Source organism: Malaclemys terrapin, chromosome 16 (genome assembly GCF_027887155.1).
Source record: "Malaclemys terrapin pileata isolate rMalTer1 chromosome 16, rMalTer1.hap1, whole genome shotgun sequence".
NCBI classification, from domain to species: Eukaryota; Metazoa; Chordata; order Testudines; family Emydidae; genus Malaclemys; species Malaclemys terrapin.
The window spans coordinates 27,955,219-27,972,230 of NC_071520.1; the positions used below are offsets into that span (position 1 = coordinate 27,955,219).

The window sequence follows — 17,012 nt, forward strand, 5'->3', positions numbered from 1 at the left end:
CAGTTTCTCCTCCTGGAACAGAGATGCTGATGCTGTTGACCCGATATGGGAGTTGGAGGGGTTAATTAGTCACTGTTAGGTGCAGGTGCCTCTCTCTCTCTCTCTTGCAGATTTTCTGTCGCTCTTTCCTGGTCTTTATCCCTCTGGATCACTAGGCTCATCACTGCCACTAGCGATTTGCATGACAATGGGATATTGTCGCTTATAACTCTTGCTTCCCCTTCCTCCTGTCCCCACTGCTTGCTCCTTCTGAGGCCCCCTCACTTTGGGACAGCAGAGTGGGTTGGGGAGATCCTACAAACCCAATCTGGCCTGTGGCTTCCCTTGCTATGTAATAGTGACACCTCTGCTTGCTGTGTACTGCGCCTTTAAATCTCAAAGGACCCTCGGCAGCCATTTTTTGTTTAGCACAAGCATGTGCCTTGGGCGTGCTCTTGTAGACTTTACCTTTCTTCTTTTTCGTCTTGTCCGGTTAATCTCAGGGGAGGCGATTCTGGCTGTTGTTTGCTCTTGGTGCCTGGTGGAAAAGCGTTACTTGCATGAGTGGCTCTGATTCCCAAAAGCAGCCCCCTCTCCCAGCTTCCACAGAGCCACTTCCATGAGCAAGTGTTACCTCCCACAAGTAAGGGATCGCAGACCCCGGTTCCAGGCCTTCGTGTCGATCCAGTTCTCATGCATGTCTCCCAAGCAATGAGCAGAACCCCTGTCTCTCCCCAGCAGAGCTCTGTCCGGGCACATTTTGCTGCTTCCTCTCCCCGAAAGCTCGTCCAATCTATCCTCAGACTCTGCCCTGCAGATGGCCCAGCTCCCAGATGCGCACAGAAGAACGGGAAACCCAACATCAGAGACTTTTCCCGTTGGGGGCGTAGGAAAAACTGACTGAAAACAAACCCCAAGAAGCCAAAGCCTCTGTCTGAGTTTGGAATGGTGGGCTGAAAAATAACTCTCCAAGGCCCAGTCCCGCCTCGGCAGCAGAACACCCAATGCCCTCAATGGGAGCAGGACTGGGCCCTTGGACGGGAAGCGAACTGTCTGCCTGCCGGAACGCAGAGGGGTGAAGCCTTCCCAGGGCTGCTGTGATGGTGCCCTGATGGGGTTCGGTTCCCGGAGGGTACGAAGAAAGCGCAACATTCTGCGTGTGGGTTGTTCTCATGTCGGAGTCAGACGGTGCGGCCTCTGTGCGACTTCAGTGACTGCCCTTCCGCTTTCCATTCGCGATTCCTGCCCCCAGCCGTGCAGTGCAAGTGCCAAAGAGGGGCCCAAGTGGCAGAGGGCAGGCCCTGGATGCAGAGCAGAACTCCCCAGAACCTGAGGGGTTTGGATCCGGGCTTGGGCTGAGGTCCATCTCGGGGGATGGCAGGAACATAGGAGTAGCTGCAGCAGAGCCGGCCAGCGTTCCTTCCTGCCCCAGATCCTGACTCCCAGAGGAAGCTGTGAAATCCCCATACTGGCTGTGCAGTGCGGCCCACGGGGGGCTGGGAGGACAGGAGTCCCTGCCAGGCCCCGGTGGTGAGTCTGTGTCCGACGCGTGGCGTCTGTGACGTCAGAGCGAAATCGTCCCGGCTGCTTCGGGTGCTATTCAAAGCACTGACTTCCTCTCCCTAGTGAGGCCCAGCTGTTCCCTCCATCTCACCTGTGACCTGCCTTCGGGATGTTCTCGTGGGCTGCTTCCATCGCCGTCAGCTCAGTAGTTCACTCTTGTGGGTTGACTGAGAAGCCCGGGGGCAGATTCTGCCCTGTCACGCGGGCGTAAATCCAGAGCTGCTCTGGCAACGTCCGTGGAATGCACCATCTCAAGCCCAGGTGAACGCTGGTGACCTGTGGGCCGTAGCTCAAAGTGCACCTGTTGTCTCTGCCTTGTTGCTGAGCTGGAGGTGGGTGGGGGTAAAAGCTGGTGGACAGTGACGGGCGGGAAATGGCCAGTTCAGGGCCTCTCATCAGCATGGCCTCCTGTGTGTGTCCTGTCCCAGCATGGTAATAGTGGGCACGCTCTAGGACGTTGCTCAGTGACTCCGTGGGATGCTCTGGCAGTGCCAGATAGGAGAGGAGCTTTCCCTGCCTGGGGCTGGGCGAACGGTGGCGCGGCAGGGGACAGCCCTGGAGCTGGGCGGATGGGGTAGGGCAGCGATCAGTGCGGTGCGGAGTTCAGTGTCTCTCAGACCTAGGCAGCACTTTGCTGCTCAGGCTAACACCGGCTCAATCCAAGCCACCAGGGAACTACCCTGCAGCATTTCCCCCCACCCCCAAGCCCTCGAACGGGGCAGGTTTTGCCCTTGCGCCTCGTTCTTCTCCTGGCAGTGAGCTCCACGCGCTTGGATGAGGCTGGCTGAGCAATCTGGGGGTGAAACTGACGAGCATAATTCCCCACTCCCTTGGTTTGAGACCCCAGCGTCCGCCTGCTCCGAGTTCAGGGCCTCAGACTGAATCTCTGTGTTTGTCTGAGTGAGGGGTTTCGCAGACGCTGAACCAAACCAGCTTTGCCACTGTTAATTTAGAATTGCATTTGTTCAGCATGTTTTCCCTTCACTAAATACCCCATTGACACAGTGTGGTGAAGTGGGAATGTTCTTACAGTTTTCTCTGAATACTGTGTGGGTGCCTCGGTTTCCCCTATGCAGTTCTTAAGTATCTAGGTGGTGGGATAAGGGGGTGTGATTGTTGCAGAGCCCTAGAAAGCCAGGGCGATGGTGTCTTCACAGAGAATGGCCGACGCTCTGTCTCTTGGCAACTGATGGCCTGGGCCCCTCTTCTGCAAAGGTGCCAACTGAAGGTGTTGGAGAACAGAGAGATCAGGTGGCCTCCTGGCCCCAGGAAAGAGACACAGGCCAGAGGAGGGGCTGGAGGGAGTTTCAGTTGGGAGCTGGCTGGAGAAATGGAGGGGGCCCAGACGGGGCTCTGGCCTCCCTGGCTCCAAGATGGACCTGACTGAGGGGTCCTGTTCTCTGTACCTACAAGCTCTGTTTTGGACTGTGTTCCTGTCATCTAAAACACCTTCTGTTTTACTGTCTGGCTGAGAGTCACGTCTGACTGCGGAGTTGGGGTGCAGGGCCCTCTGGCTTCCCCAGGACTCCGCCTGTGCGGACTCGCTGTGGGAAGCGCACGGTGTGAGAAGGGGCTGCTGAATGCTCCAAGGTCAGGCCCAGGAAGGTTGAAGCTGTGTAAGCTTCTTGCCCTGGAGACAGTGTGCTTACATGCTCCCCCAGAGTCCTGACTGGCTTCGTATGGAGTAGTTCCAGAGAATTGCCCGGTGACTTCGTGACACACAGTGTCTCTGCGTGGGGCTGGACAGTCTTTGAGGCAATAGTTGCCCCGATTCTCAAGGGCTGGACGATCTGGCATAGGGCCACTTTCTGCGCTGGCCACTAAGGCACCATCTGTTAGCAGCTTTGCAGGGATTATTTCCTTGCTGCTCTGTTGGACACCAATGAATCATGCAGCTCATGCCAACCAAAGATGTTAACTCAGATCCTGGTGGAAAAGCCCAGGTCATTGGCTGAGGCTAGTAACTGCTCCCAGAACAAGGAGCAATAGTCTCAAGTTGCAGTGGGGGAGGTTTAGGTTGGATATTAGGAAAAACTTTTTCACTAGGAGGGTGGTGAAGCACTGGGATGGGTTACCTAGGGAGGTGGTGGAGTCTCCTTCCTTAGAGGTTTTTAAGGCCTGGCTTGACAAAGCCCTGGCTGGGATGATTTAGTTGGGAATTGGTCCTGCTTTGAGCAGGGGGTTGGACTAGATACCTCCTGAGGTCCCTTCCAACCCTGATATTCTATGATTCTAAGCGAAGGGTTTCTGGTAAAAATATTAAGGGGTTTCGCTGCCTCAGTTTCCTTCCTTAACTAGCTTTGCTCATCTGGATTTCACAAGACGAAGTAATAATGACGCTAGTATTTTCACACATACGGCCCATCTGAAAAGCCACATTATTCTGACAAATGGAAATTGATCCCCACTGGGTTTTTCCCCTTGAGTCTGTTTCTTCCTGCCCCAGAGAGAGCATCCAGGTTCCTCCCCAGTGACTAGTCCTACTGATGTCAATACAACTGGATCACAGCAGTGCTCCTTCAGCTGATGTCCAGGTCCTCTGTCTGACAAGGCTGCTTCAGAGGAAGGTGCAAGAAACCCCCCTAGCTGCCATGTATGGAGTGACCTGCCCCTAGGGGGAGTTCCTTCCTGACCCCTCACAGGGGCTGGCTCATGCCATGAAGCATGAGGGTTTTTAGTGGATGGGTGTTCACAGCATAGAAACCACCTGCCGAGTTAGTATTAACTGGCCCCCTTGCTAGAAGCAAAGGCTGGAATGAAGCAGGTGATGGTGGGAAAGGGTGGGGAATGTTTGCCCTGCCATTGCCCGGGCTGTACCTGCTCTGTAGAGACCCCTGTGGCTCTCCCTCATCAGCGGGGGCAGGCCTTTTGTTGCTTTGGGAGACCACCCACCGTCCCAGGATTCCAACAGACTGGCACTTCCCGTTTCTTACCACTGTGTGATTTACCCCGTCCCCCCTGACTGGTTGGCCTCATTCCTTCTGGTCCCTCCCTTTTCTAAGGGTTGACCAATGATGTTCCTGCAACAGGGCTGTCTGGGCCCCTACCCTTTTACTGAAGTCAGGTCAACTGGCTCCTTCCACCTCTGCCTATTTAAACCAGTCCTGTGCACTCTGTGTAGCTTTCAGAGGGTGGAATTCCCCCTCCCTGGACTGGGCCGACAAAGGCCTTGAGCACCCTATAAAACCTATAGGTATTACTAGGATTGAAAGGGTGTCCGGAGCCTGGAGCTCAGGGAAACTTCTCCAGGGGAGAGGGAAGAAGTGCTCGTTCTTTTAAACCACAGCTGAGCAGCCCAGCCGAGCAGCAGTTCCTGGGATCCTTTTGACGCCTTCAAGGATTTTCAGTGTCATCAGACAGATGTTTCAGTTAGAGGCCAGCGCAGCAGCCCACGCAAGAGTCAGGAATGTATCCAAGGCTGCCAGGATAGATCGGACCCAGGCGCGTTCTCGTTAGATGTCCGGGAATAGGAAAATGTGAGGATGTGCTGCTGATGCTGGCGGTGGGAATTCTGGCCAGTTAGCACAACACGAACTCTCTGAGCCAGTTCCTAAGTGGAAGGCCTAAATTCTTCTCCAGTCTGTTTGTCTGGGGCCAAATCTGGGTTTAAACAAATGGCAACACAGTGACAAGTAAACTCGCTGTTTAGGATTCATGGAGTTTTAATCTTCTCCTGTGTATTAGTCACTTGGCTAACGAAACGGGGGGTGAGGGTGGGGGTTGAAAAACGCACAGGCCAAGATTTTACAAAGGGGTTACTGAGTTTGGGTGCCCAACCCCGGCACCTTAAAGGGATCTCCGGGTGCGTCCAACCCCATCTTCAGAGCTGATGGAAAGAGCTGCCCAGAGGGAGACATTTGCAGGGCACAACGACATTCTCATCGCAGCAAAGCCATGCGATGCGGTGTGTTTTCTACTGGCACCTTATCTGTCTTTACGTGTACACAGACAGAACACGTTTGTAACACTGATCGTCCTTGCCCGGAAAACCAGGCCCCTTTAAGGTGTGTCTAGTTGGGCATCACTAGCCACTTTGGAAAACCTTGATCATGCCTTTTAAGCTTAACGAGCTGCATCCCATGTCACGTTTTCAAGTCCATAGGCCCAGCGTTCCCCTGGTGTAACGCCACTGAAGTCCCGCCCGCCGCAGAGAATTTCTGTTTTCGACAGCTGTTGGCAGCATCCTGCCCGGGGGTACAGGGAGTCATGCAGACCTTTCATGCTGGCTGAGCACTGGGTCCTGATTTGCGGCATCAAAACTGCAGTGTTTCTGACTACGACAAAAGGCCTAATTGAGAACAGCCCTGGAAACGTTGGTGCCTTTTCCACTTGCGCTCTGTGCAGTCTGGCCTATAAATAGGGATTTGAAAATCCGGCTGATGGTTTAATTCTCCGAGAACGCCGGAGACGAAAGGTTAGGAGGCCTAGAGAACGTATGGCAGCAGGGCCGTGCAGCTTGGCAGCCCTGACTTGTGAGAGGAAACGTAGCCTGCATCTGGGAACCAGATTATGCGGTAATGGAGTTTACTTTTGCAGTACTTTCCCATAGTGATTGTTGATTGAAAAGCAATTGCTTGCACATGTAGATCTTGAGAGGGGTAAACAATGAGGCTCTGAGGTAAAGCAAGGAGCCCAGATCTGCAAGCTTCGGAGCAAGAGCACAGCTCGTGTTCGAGATCGGCTGCCTCAGGCCGTGTCCGTTGTTTTGATCCCATTAGGAGGTTGCAAGGAAGCTGACTGGGCCGGGTGTCTGAGAGGAGGGTGCCAGGGCCAGATGTTGTGCAATATATTGATTGGGATTCTTTGCAGAGCCGCTGCCTTGTTTTGGGAGCTTGTGCCAGTTATTTGCTTAAGCACAAAGGACTGGTTTGTGTTTCTGCAGATCTGGACAGTAGAGGTTAAAATGCAATGCCAGGGGCTGCCTCAGAAGTTGTTCTGAAGTTTGTCTCATTTAACTGAAGCCAAAATGGGCTCCAGCAGGGGTCACGAACAGCAGCCAAGATGCAGTGCTGCAGAGCAGATGAGAACTGTTTACTAGTTTAACCTTCCTCCATAGAATATTACTATCTTGGCACGCAACGTACTTCTCTGCTGGGTGATATGCTGGATGGCCCTGGAGACAGGAAGCAGGACCCAGAGCCTTTCACCACAAGGTTGCTAGTATCAATTCAGCCAGGTCAGCAGGGAGCCGAAGTCTGTGATTTCTCCCCCCTGGTCCCCAACCATTAGGAGCAGGTCTTGGTGCTTTCCCTGCAGCGCACTTCTTGCCACATGCGGGCACCCTCCGTTGCCGGGTGGTGGGAGCTGAGGGTGCTCAGCGTCGCGAAGGATGAGGCCCAGCCTCAAGAGTCTCCGGGTGGGCTCCATGTCATTCCGGGTGCCAGGGTTCTGGTTACGTGCACTCAGCGATCTCTCTCCCTTCTCTCTCCAGTGCTCCAAACCCAAGCTGCTCACGACCTCCTCCGCTGTCCAAGAGATCCGGAGATGCACCCGCCTCGAGATGCCAGACAACCTGAATACCTTTGTACTCAAGGTAGGGCCCGCATCTCCCCTGACAGTAGGGTTCTACAGGCAGGGACCCCTGGGATGGGGGCGGGAGAGATCTACTGCCTGGCTCTGAGCCCCGGACAGAGTCCTGCAGCAGGGAGCGAATGCTCTGTGAAACTCCAGGGCCGGCCCAACATGTGACCTCAATCTGTGTCTTTTTCTCTGCCCCTGTCGGTGATCTGAGTTCAAACAGGCCAGCAGTTCCCAGCTGTTGGGGCAGTGAGGGCACTTGACAGGGCTAACACCCACGCTGTGCCAGCCAGTGCCTGCTGCTTGTCATACAGCGGTGCCCTCTGACAGAGCCTTGCCCACATCCCCAGCTCTAGTCCTGCCAGCACCGAGGGGCCCGGCAGAGACTCCTGAGTCTGGGGTGGGGAGCCCAGAGGCCCTGTCACTAGAGATGGCTCTGGGGCGTGTACAGGACAGCGAGCGTGGGCTCTGTGGCTCTCCCTGCGGGCGCAGCCTCCAAATGGGTGCCGGAGGTGCTGTTCAAACAGCCCCGGGGCCTGCAGGCCGAGTGTGCAGTGGGGCAGAGCCAGGCTCCTGCCTGGGCGAGCAGCCTCCTTGCACGGCTCAGCAGCGGCCTCAGGGCACATCCCAGGCTCTGGGGTTTCCTTCTCCCCTCGCAGCACGTGTCTGCTGGAGCTCTGATGCCAAATTTCAGTTCCTCTTCTGCTTGCGGGGGAGTGGGGGGGAGCGGGTGCTGTTGCTTGGGCTGGGTGTTTCCTTCAGGCCGCGGCCGCTGCCTTCCCTGGTAGCTTTCTCTCAGCTCGTAAGATTAGAGATTACCCTGGTTAGATGCAGGGTATTTCCTTGTGTGGATAATGCACTGGGCTGGGGGGGATCTGGCCCCCTGGAGACCAGCAGAAGGATGGTAGATGCTACCAGTGTCATTGGCAGCATCTGGGCTGGGGGCTTCCAGGAGCCAGTTTGTCATCTGTCACCCCCTCCTTGGTGCCCGCCCCCACTGCTGTTCTGTAGACGTTGCAGTGACCAGATTCTTGATAGCAGCGCTTGTCCATTCCTTCCCCAAGAGGGGACAACTGAGCTGGCACCAGCCCCTCCCCAGACCGTCATCCCCTTCTCTGCCTGCTGCCAATCCCAGAGCTGGGAGAACGGTCTGTCACCATGTATCCTCTCCTTTTGGCATCAGAGCTGCACCCATGCTGCTGTGGGCACCCGGTGAGGCAGCCGTCGCTCCTAGTTGCCCCTGTTCTTCTGCTAGAAGTTTCCCATCCTTAGCCTGGGGACCAAGGCTCCCAGAGTTGTGGCTTCTGGCCCCTGTCTGTGCTGAGGTTGCCCTGTGCGAAGCACATGTCTCCCCCTCCCATCTGCTCTGCTCCTGGTGCCACCCTGCTGCCTGGCCTCCTTCTCCCCGAGCAGTCTTCTCCCTCCAGGGGCTGGCACGTCCTGCCCCATGGCCTCAGAACAGTTGGGTACAAGTCGCAGAGCTAGCCAGGACTCTGGGGGCCACTGCAGTTTGAGAACCACTGGCTCCAGGGGCCATGGTGCGGTTCCTGACTGCAGGCACAACATTCTGACCACAGTCACTTGTACCGCCCAGACATGTGGGCCCTGTGAGGGGCAGGTGGAATATGAGGCCATCAGTGGCCAAGTTCCTCTAGGAAGTAAGCAGCCCAGATCTCCCCACCCTGGGGCCAGAGCCTTCCCCACACAAGTTTCCTTCCTCCCCTTCCTTTCCGCTGCAGAGGCCATGAATCATTTCCACTGGAGACGGCTGCCCAGCCGGGGTGGGAGGGAGAGCGGGGCCGGGGAGCAGAGAGCCAGAGGGAAGAACAGAGAGGGAACTCCCAGGGGCTGGTGGGAGAGGCTGTGAAGGAAATGATACTGTAGCTGGTTCTCAGGACCCAAGCGGAAATCCCCGCTCCTGTGGGGTGGGCCGTGGACACCCGGGTGGGACAAGGTAGCTGTATTTTCGTGCCACGAGGAGTCCGTCCAACACTCGCCTTCTCTCCTGTCTAGGTGAATAACTGCACAGACGTTGTATTCGAGGCTGGGGACGAGCAGCAGCTGAGTTCCTGGACAGCCGAAATCAAAGAATGTATGACCCGAGGGTAAGGAGCGCGCTAGGGCCTGTTGCTTGGGCGCTGGCTTTGGTTGACCCCTAGTTCATGTGACACTGGGAACAGTTGGCTCTTGACACTTACACTCGATGGGTGCGATTCCCTCCGTGGGGGCTGGGCCCCAGCCTGGGACTCCAGCGGGCCTCGCCTGTGCACGCGTTCCCCACGCAGAGCTGAAGGGATGCCCAGGCCAGAACATGGAGGAGCTGCCCCTTGTTACCCTCCCCCTGCTCCCCCGGTCCAAACTCCACCTCCCTCCCCCCCATCAGGACATGGACCTTTGACTCTTTTTGCTTCTCAGTGACTGGGCAGCGTTGATCCCCTTCGAGTGCACGGGACAGGTCAGCTGAGCTCCTGAAAACATTGCCCATGTAGGGCCCAGTCCTGCTGAGTGCTCCGGGCCTTTGGCTCCCATTGGAGTCCAAGGGAAGGGAAGGGGCTCAGGTCCGGGCAGAGCTGTGCTCTGGGAATCCCAAGATGGAACTGTCCCGTTGCCTGAGCCAGGCGGGGGCCCGGTGAGAAGGGGAGTCTCTGGGCTGCTCTCCTCTCCCGCCATCTCCCCTCATAGGCTGTTCCTCCCATGGGCACATGGCTCTACTCCCCCCATGGACACACTCACCCCTCAGGCTGCCAGGGTCTGCTCTGCATGTGTGGCTGGCCGTTTCCCAGGCCAAGCTCACCCCTGTGGATTGAGGGCGGGGGCACAGGCTTCACCCCGTCCTGACCCCCTGCCCACCCACTGCATGAGAATTGGGCTCTCCAGGTGACAGCCGGGCTCCCTTGGGCTAGTGATGAGCCAGCACAGCCATGCTGGGCCAGACACATCCCTGGTATGACTCACCTGGGCGCGGGAGCTATACTGGGGAGTAATTTGGCCCTAGCCCTGAGCGAGATGGAAGGAATCAGCAGGGCCTGGCGGGGAGCCCCGAAGCCTGGGTTGTGCTGCCCCTTTCTGGGCCTCGAGCTCCGGGACTGTGGTTCCCTGGCTTGTGGTGGGGAGCTGTCGGCCTATGTTCCCAAAGCGCCCGGAAGGGGCTGGCTGGCGTGATTCCCAAATCCCGGCTTGGAAGGGGAGAAGGGGGGCCTGGCTCTGAGGGGCGCTGGGCTGGCGCAGCGAGGTGGCAGTGCCGCCCCCTGGGGAGGAAGTGCCGGAAGCCCCGGCTGGCCCGGCTATCGCCCGGTCCTGCGAGCAAGGCGCTTCCTGTTATTGAAATACCCTGTGGTGTGTCAGGGCCGAGCCCTGTTGTGATTTACGGAGTGCTCTGCTTCCCCGGTCCCTGCTGTGCTCCTTGTTCCCATGACTTAGGGCCTGCTTCCGGCCTGGCCTGTGGGAACCCAGCGTGCCTCGGTTTGACTCTGGCCCTACTGACGCCCCGCGGATTGCTTCAGCCCTTGGCCCTGGATTCCCCCTCGCTAGGGCCTAGCGCTGGTCAGAACCTAGGTCCTGACTGCACAGAGACAGGCCTCGCAGCCCCTGGCAGGCTGGGGACAGTGGGGCTCCTAGATCTAGGCCCAGACACCTGGGGCTGTCTGGGCCGGGGAGAGAGGGGCTGGGGGTGCTGTGCAGTCTGCTGCACATGGGGATGGTCCCTATGGGGGAGTTGGGGAGGGGCTGTAACCACCCCCTATAGTGGGGTCTGGGCAGGGGTCAGCTCGAGTAGCTTTTAGAGGGCACAGCACCATTCCAGGGGTCCCTGAGGTCTTCTCCCCGCCCCCGTGTATTTGGGGGATACTTGATGCATTTCCAGGGCAGCAGGTGCCTTTTTCCTCTGGTTCCTGTTTGCATCGCAGCTGTGCCCAGAGGAGCAGGGCCCCATCGTGCCGAGTGCTCACCCCAGCCCCGTCCCGAGAGCTCCCAGGCTGTTCAGTGGCAGGGACGGTGCAGCGGGACCCAAGGGGGAGCTGAGGCCCAATCCGAAGCAGGGAAACCTGCCCCTACCTCAAACACAGGGAGAGGGTGGGGGCTGAATACAGCATCTGCTGCAAGCCGAGGGGGCCTCCCAGGCTGCTCCAGTGCACTGAGTCAACCCCTGGGCAGCTCCAGGGCTGGCAGCCGAATCTCGTTAGCCCCAAGGAGCTCGGCACTGTATTTCTCCAGTTATGCAGGCCAGCAGTATACTCAGCCCTGATTGGCCAGGCAGCCCCCCCTCCACCCCCCAGTACGGCAGTGAGATGAATCACACCGTCCTTTCTCTCCTCCCCAGGAGTGTCCCCACTGCCTGAAGGCACTTCATACAGGTGGAGACAGATGGGGAAACTGAGGCAGCAAGCGGGGCTGTGACCTGCCCACGGTCAGAGGACATTTCTGTAGATCCAGCGTGTGTGGGTGTGCGATTAAAATCACACATCTCTCGCTCTCCCTCCTGTGTTACCAGTGAGGCCTGCAACTCTAGCAGGGCGGCTCCAGCTCTGCTGTGTTTTTCCTTTGGGCAGGCTGGCCGATGGCCCAGGCCCTGCAGCCGGTTGGGGGTGTTGCTCAGGATGGCTTTGGGAACGCGCCTGCAGTAGGACCCCAGGGTGCTGCAGCGCCGCAGTGTTTAGAAACTTGTTTCCCTCGGACTTTTTTTTTTTTTTTTTTAATTCATAAAAACACTTGGAATTTCCCAGCATTTCGTGTCCTTACGAGCCCTGAATTCTGGGCAGTGGCTGAGCTGTCACGTTCCCGTCCAGGCAGTCTCTCTGCCTGGCACGTTTGCACAAAGGGAGCTGTGTTTCTCCTGTTCGCCCTGGTGCTTTGCCGAGCGGAGCAGCCGGTTCTCCACCTGGGTTCGGTGGCGGAAGCTGTGACATCCTTCCTGTGTCGTCCTGGCAGGTCCGGGGGAGCCGATGTAGAGCTGCTCTCAGGCCAGCACTCTGACACCGTGGCATCCAGCCCCGCCACTGGCAGCACCGACTCCCTTACCCAAGGTGAGTGCCCTGCATGGGAGAGTCCCTGATGGCTAAGGGCTAACGGAGCAGACAGGGAGCGGCTGGACCTTTACCAGCCTACAGCATTCATGGGGCTCCCAGCCATGCGTCACTGCTGGCGCGAACGGCTCCAGGGGACACCACTTGCAGGGGTGTCTAGTGGGGAGTGTCTCCGGTGGGTCTGGGCGGAGGGGGCTCCTGCCTGAGAGAGCTGGTGCTGAAGCCCAGCGAGAAGCCCCAGGAAACTAGCCACGGTCTCTGGTTGGAGAGCGAATGAGGAATAACCAGCCCAGGGCAGCACCTGGAGCACTAACCTAGAGAAGAATTACACAGCTACTGGGGCAAGTAGAACTGCTGATCTGGGGCTTGATCCTGCAAAGGATTCGGCACCCTTAAACACCCCTGGATCTGGGAGGGAGCTGAGCACCCTCGGGCCCCTGCAGAGCAGGATGTTGAGAGTTTCCCGCTCGGCTCACCTGTCACTGCAAGACACGTGCTCCCAGTCCTCTGCCAAGAAACCACTTCTCAGGCGCTGACACACACAGCTGATTCCCAACACCGTGCCAGTGGCGTTCTCCTCCCCTAAGGGGAGGCTGAGGCGGGAGGGGCCGATTAGCGCACTGCTTTTGCCTTCTTTCGAGCCAAGAGATTAAATATGAACCATGGCCTCCAGAACCGTTCTGGAGCTGAGGGCAGCTGCTTTGGGAGGTGGGGGGCAAGCGAAGGGAGAGCTTGAGATTCTCTCCTGCTCAACCCTGAAACGTCAGGCTGGTGCCTGTGTTTCCTGGAAAGAGGAACTAGGGTTGCCTGGGTCTCAGGTTGAGTTGACAGGAAACAAGGGTTTTACTGATGGTTTGAACGCTAAGTTTGTGTCACGCAGCTCCCATGGTGCTGTTGGCGAATGCAGGTATTGCAAGGCGAAGGACCTGGAGTAAATCAGGCTCTGGCTAAAGCAGAAGTGGCCAGTGACTGATTCAAAGCTAAAGGGTGTTGGGGGGAACCCATCGCATGACATGCCGGGGGGGCCACCGGTTTCTCTCACTAAGGCACATGATGCACAGTTATGATGTGAGACGGCAGCTAAGCAGGGATGTGGCTCTAGTGTGGCGAGGGGGACGGGGTGTCGGGCAGTCCTGGGCCGAGCGCCAGCCAGATCCGTGGGTTCCGGGCTGCTCATTGTCACCAGTTGGGCTGTTGCTGTTTGACTGGCTCAGGATGGTTTATTGGCTCCAAGTCCTGCCCAAGCTGTGCCAGGTGCTTTCCAGAGAGCGACAAAGTAGGAGCCCTGCCTTGCTGAGTGGGGATTTCAAGGCGCTGCTCCCACAGGGTGGGGATGGGCAGCCTGCCAGGGAATGGCACAGCTGGGCCCACTTGGGCTGTAGCCAAGGCTTCAGCTTTCCCAGAGCCCCTCAGCCCTGCTCAGGGTTTGGCCTATGGGGTTGCAGCGTTTCTCCTGCCAGGCCTGTCCCCATGGCCGTGCCTCTAATGCTGTTCTCCCTCCCCAGGTGCTATGCACTGTGGGCAGCCGGAGCCATCCTGCCAGAAAACCGACCAGTTCCTCTCGTCCTACCCCTGGTTCCATGGCCCCATTTCGCGCGTCAAAGCCGCCCAGCTCGTGCAGCTGCGGGGGCTGGATGGCCATGGGGTTTTCCTTGTTCGACAGAGCGAAACCCGCAGGGGCGAATACGTCCTCACCTTCAATTTCCAAGGAAGAGCGAAGGTAGGGCCTGTGCGGGGGGAGGTGCGAGAGGTGCCAGCCCTGCTTTTCTGCTCAGGGCTTCCTCCCTCTGGTTGACTCGACGGACGTCAGAGCGCTACCAGTCAGAGAGGGGACCGGACCCCCCGGCACAGCCAGCCCCCTCTTCCTGCTGAGCCATCATTGCTCCGGAGAGCACCACCGGTGGTGATTTGGGCAGCCCTCTTTCCTGAGCACCACCGGTGGTGATTTGGGCAGCCTTGTTTCTAAAGTGCCCTGAGTCGAGGCTCCCGCTTGTCTTTGGGCTGTTCTACCCTGGGTGTGTCTGACTCCAGCACCCCTGGCCCATGGTCTGAGGGCTGAGAGCCAAGACCCAGAGGCAGGGCAATTTTCAGGTCTCTCCTGAGCTCCAGTGTTCGGCCTTTGGAGGCCCGTGTCCCTCACGGAAGGCTCTGAACAGAAGACCGGGTCCTTGGCCCATCGGCCTGCCTGCAGAAGCCTTCCCCACTAGGGGCTGGCTTGGAGACCCTGGGGAAACATGGCTTCTCCCGCCCCTGCCCTGCCATCCCCTCATGGCAGGGGACAATCCCACCCCTCCCAGCATAGGACGTAACCTGACGAAGGCCAGGCTGGTCCGACTCTTGGGGTGAGGGAAGAATGCGCCTCTGCCGAGGAAAGTTAAACCCAGGGGTTGCAAACTGGTTGTGTTTGACTCAAGGGACCTGCTCCCGGTGACACAGATGGGGCTCAGTTCTGCTGCCCGTGCCCAGCCACCAGCCTCTGGCCCCAGCTCGCTGCCACTCCCCCCTCCCAGCCGAGTCAGCAGCTTTGTAATGCTCCCGTCTCCCTCGCAGCACCTGCGGCTCTCGCTGACCGACCGGGGGCAGTGCCGGGTGCAGCACCTGCGCTTCCCCTCCATCCTGGACATGCTGCACCACTTCCAGCGGTGCCCCATCCCCCTGGAGTGCGGCGCGGCCTGTGACGTCAAGCTCTCCAGCTACGTGGTGGTCATCCCGTCGTCCCAAGGTAGGAGGGGGCGGGGGGGTTACGTGTGCACGTCTCCCCACCCCCATCGCCCCACCGGAGAGCAGCTGCCCCCCCGCCCCATCCCTGGCTCTAGGTGCGGCTGCAGTTGCAGCTGCGCCCCCTGCTTTGAGAAGCTGCCAGCCCCACCTCCCCCACCGCCGCACGCCCCTGGGGCTGGCTGGCCGGCCTTACCCATGTTCCAACCAGCCAACGCTGCTCGAACTGTCCGTTCTGTTAATTGAGCCAAAGCATTAGACCTTGGCTTAATTAATTATTTAATTAATCACAAGCCCGGCCTAGAGTAGCTGCTGGAGCCCGCCTGCGGCCGTGGTAATACCACAGGGTGAGAGTTCAACATGGCCCATAATGATCAGGCTGACCCCCCCGCCGCTACCTTAGTGCCTCAGCAGAGCCGGCAGCCAGGTGCTCGGTGGCTGGCTTGCAGGCGTCAAAGGTGGATCCTGGCCCCGTTGGCCAGGGCTGTGGGTCTGTTGGACGGTTTGCTAAACCACAGGCCTATCCTGCCCCTGCCCTCCCTTTCCCCCAGCGTTCAGCAGCTGGTGCCGCTGCTGTCATACGTGCGCTGTGCTGGACACGCTTAGCCAGGAGGGAAGAGATTCTGCCAGGAGCTCACCCACTGCCCTCGAATGAGGAGAGAGCTGATTACACCAGTTCGTTTTTTTTTATCCCAAGTGTCAATGGTAGAGCCTCTGTTTACAGGCGCCTCTGTCGACCCTTTAGTTTCCCAGCATAATGTGTATCAGCAGTGCTTTTCCTCTTCGTCCTAATAGCAAAAATCTGTGCCACCCACCTCGTCTCTCCCCCACATCTCTGGTGTGACGCGGGGCCAGACCAGCCCAAGCCAGCGGGATTCCAGAACCAGCCGTGGGGGTCACCCTGCAATCGCAGAAGCCGTTCAGCACAGGCTTGAACGTAGGAGTGTCAGGTGCAGCGTCTGGCTGCTTCTGCCCTCGCTTGACTTCAGCAACTTGTGAAAGATGCTTTTACCTCTCCCTCCCCTCCCCCTGTGAAAGGGGCTAGGTGGCGTTTAGAGGAGGCCTTTCAGTTCTACATTTTAAATGCATTGCTGTGGTCACTATAGACTAATGACATGGCGGGTTATTTAAACTTCAGCACTGCTTCTGGGCTCAGTTTACGGAGGAAATGCAGGCAATGGCCTGCCTCTGTGCAGCCTGCAGCGGGCCCCAGGCCAACCCGCTCGGCTTGCACAGCTTTGTGCCGTGGTAGACATGGCCCTCTTCGTCCCTGGGCTGTGAGGTCAGTGGGGTTACGCTGCCCTAGTGCAGGTGCTGTGATTTTAAGAGTTCCACTGAGCGCAGTTCAAAGGGGGTAGCTCTAGCTAACTTCCCCCTGGTGGTTCAGTGGAGGTGGGTAGACTGCAGTCCTGACCGAGCCTGGAGTGCTGCCTTGTGACCCCCAAGTGGTTAGAGAGGCATGTTCCTGCTCGAATGGTTTTCGATTGGATAAAACAAAACTCCCAAGAGCCCCCGGCACGTTCATTGAGTTGCCTTATGATCAAGAGCTGGAGAGCCAGAGGACCGGGGAGGGGGGGGGCGGAAAGCAGAACTGCACCCTGCCATGAAAGGAAAGGGGTAGGAGCTCAGTTTAGCACTGTGTCCTGAACTCATGTCCTCTCTCTACATTTTAAAACCACGGTCAGGTAATACGGTGTGGCTGAAATCTTAAGTCCCTAGAGTCACAGAAATGGGCTGGAAGGGGTCTTGAGAGATCATGGAGTCCAGCCCCCTGGGCTGAGGCAGGACTAAGTAACCCTAGACCCTCCCTAACAGGTGTTTGTCCAGCCTGTTCTGAAAAGCCTGCAGTGATGTGGATCCCACCGTCACCCTGGTAACCTGCTCCAGGACTTAACTAGCTTTATCCATAGAAAGTTTTTCCTCGTGTCTAAGCCAGTTACCTCTTGTTCTGTCTTCAGTGGACATGGAGAACAATTGACCACTGTGCTCTTTACCATGCTAGTGTGAAGCCAACTTAAATGAGCACAGATCTTGCAGACGCTGGAGCCTCTAGCTCTGGCAAAGGGAATATGAATTTATAGGGAAAGAGTAGATAGAACTGAAGCAGGAGGTAATTCAGGCCTCAAGAGGTAAGGGGAGGAGTAAGGGCCAGGCACCAAGAGGCTTGCTGAAAATAGTAGGTCCTAGGGTGCTAGAGGGAGCTCTCCCCTGAAG

At 57.7% G+C, this 17,012-nt stretch overlaps 1 protein-coding gene across 2 annotated transcripts in view; it reads left to right on the plus strand.

Annotated features, from left to right (window-relative positions):
* The window catches only part of SH2B3 (SH2B adaptor protein 3), a 96,610-nt gene that overhangs the window by 73,304 nt on the left and 6,294 nt on the right, over positions 1 to 17,012 (plus strand). For both annotated transcript variants that reach the window (XM_054006548.1, XM_054006550.1), the window contains exons 3-7: positions 6,974 to 7,075; positions 9,073 to 9,164; positions 11,986 to 12,080; positions 13,586 to 13,800; positions 14,631 to 14,802. In XM_054006548.1, the coding sequence (XP_053862523.1) occupies positions 6,974 to 7,075; positions 9,073 to 9,164; positions 11,986 to 12,080; positions 13,586 to 13,800; positions 14,631 to 14,802 (676 nt within the window). The remainder of the gene's footprint in view (positions 1 to 6,973; positions 7,076 to 9,072; positions 9,165 to 11,985; positions 12,081 to 13,585; positions 13,801 to 14,630; positions 14,803 to 17,012) is intronic.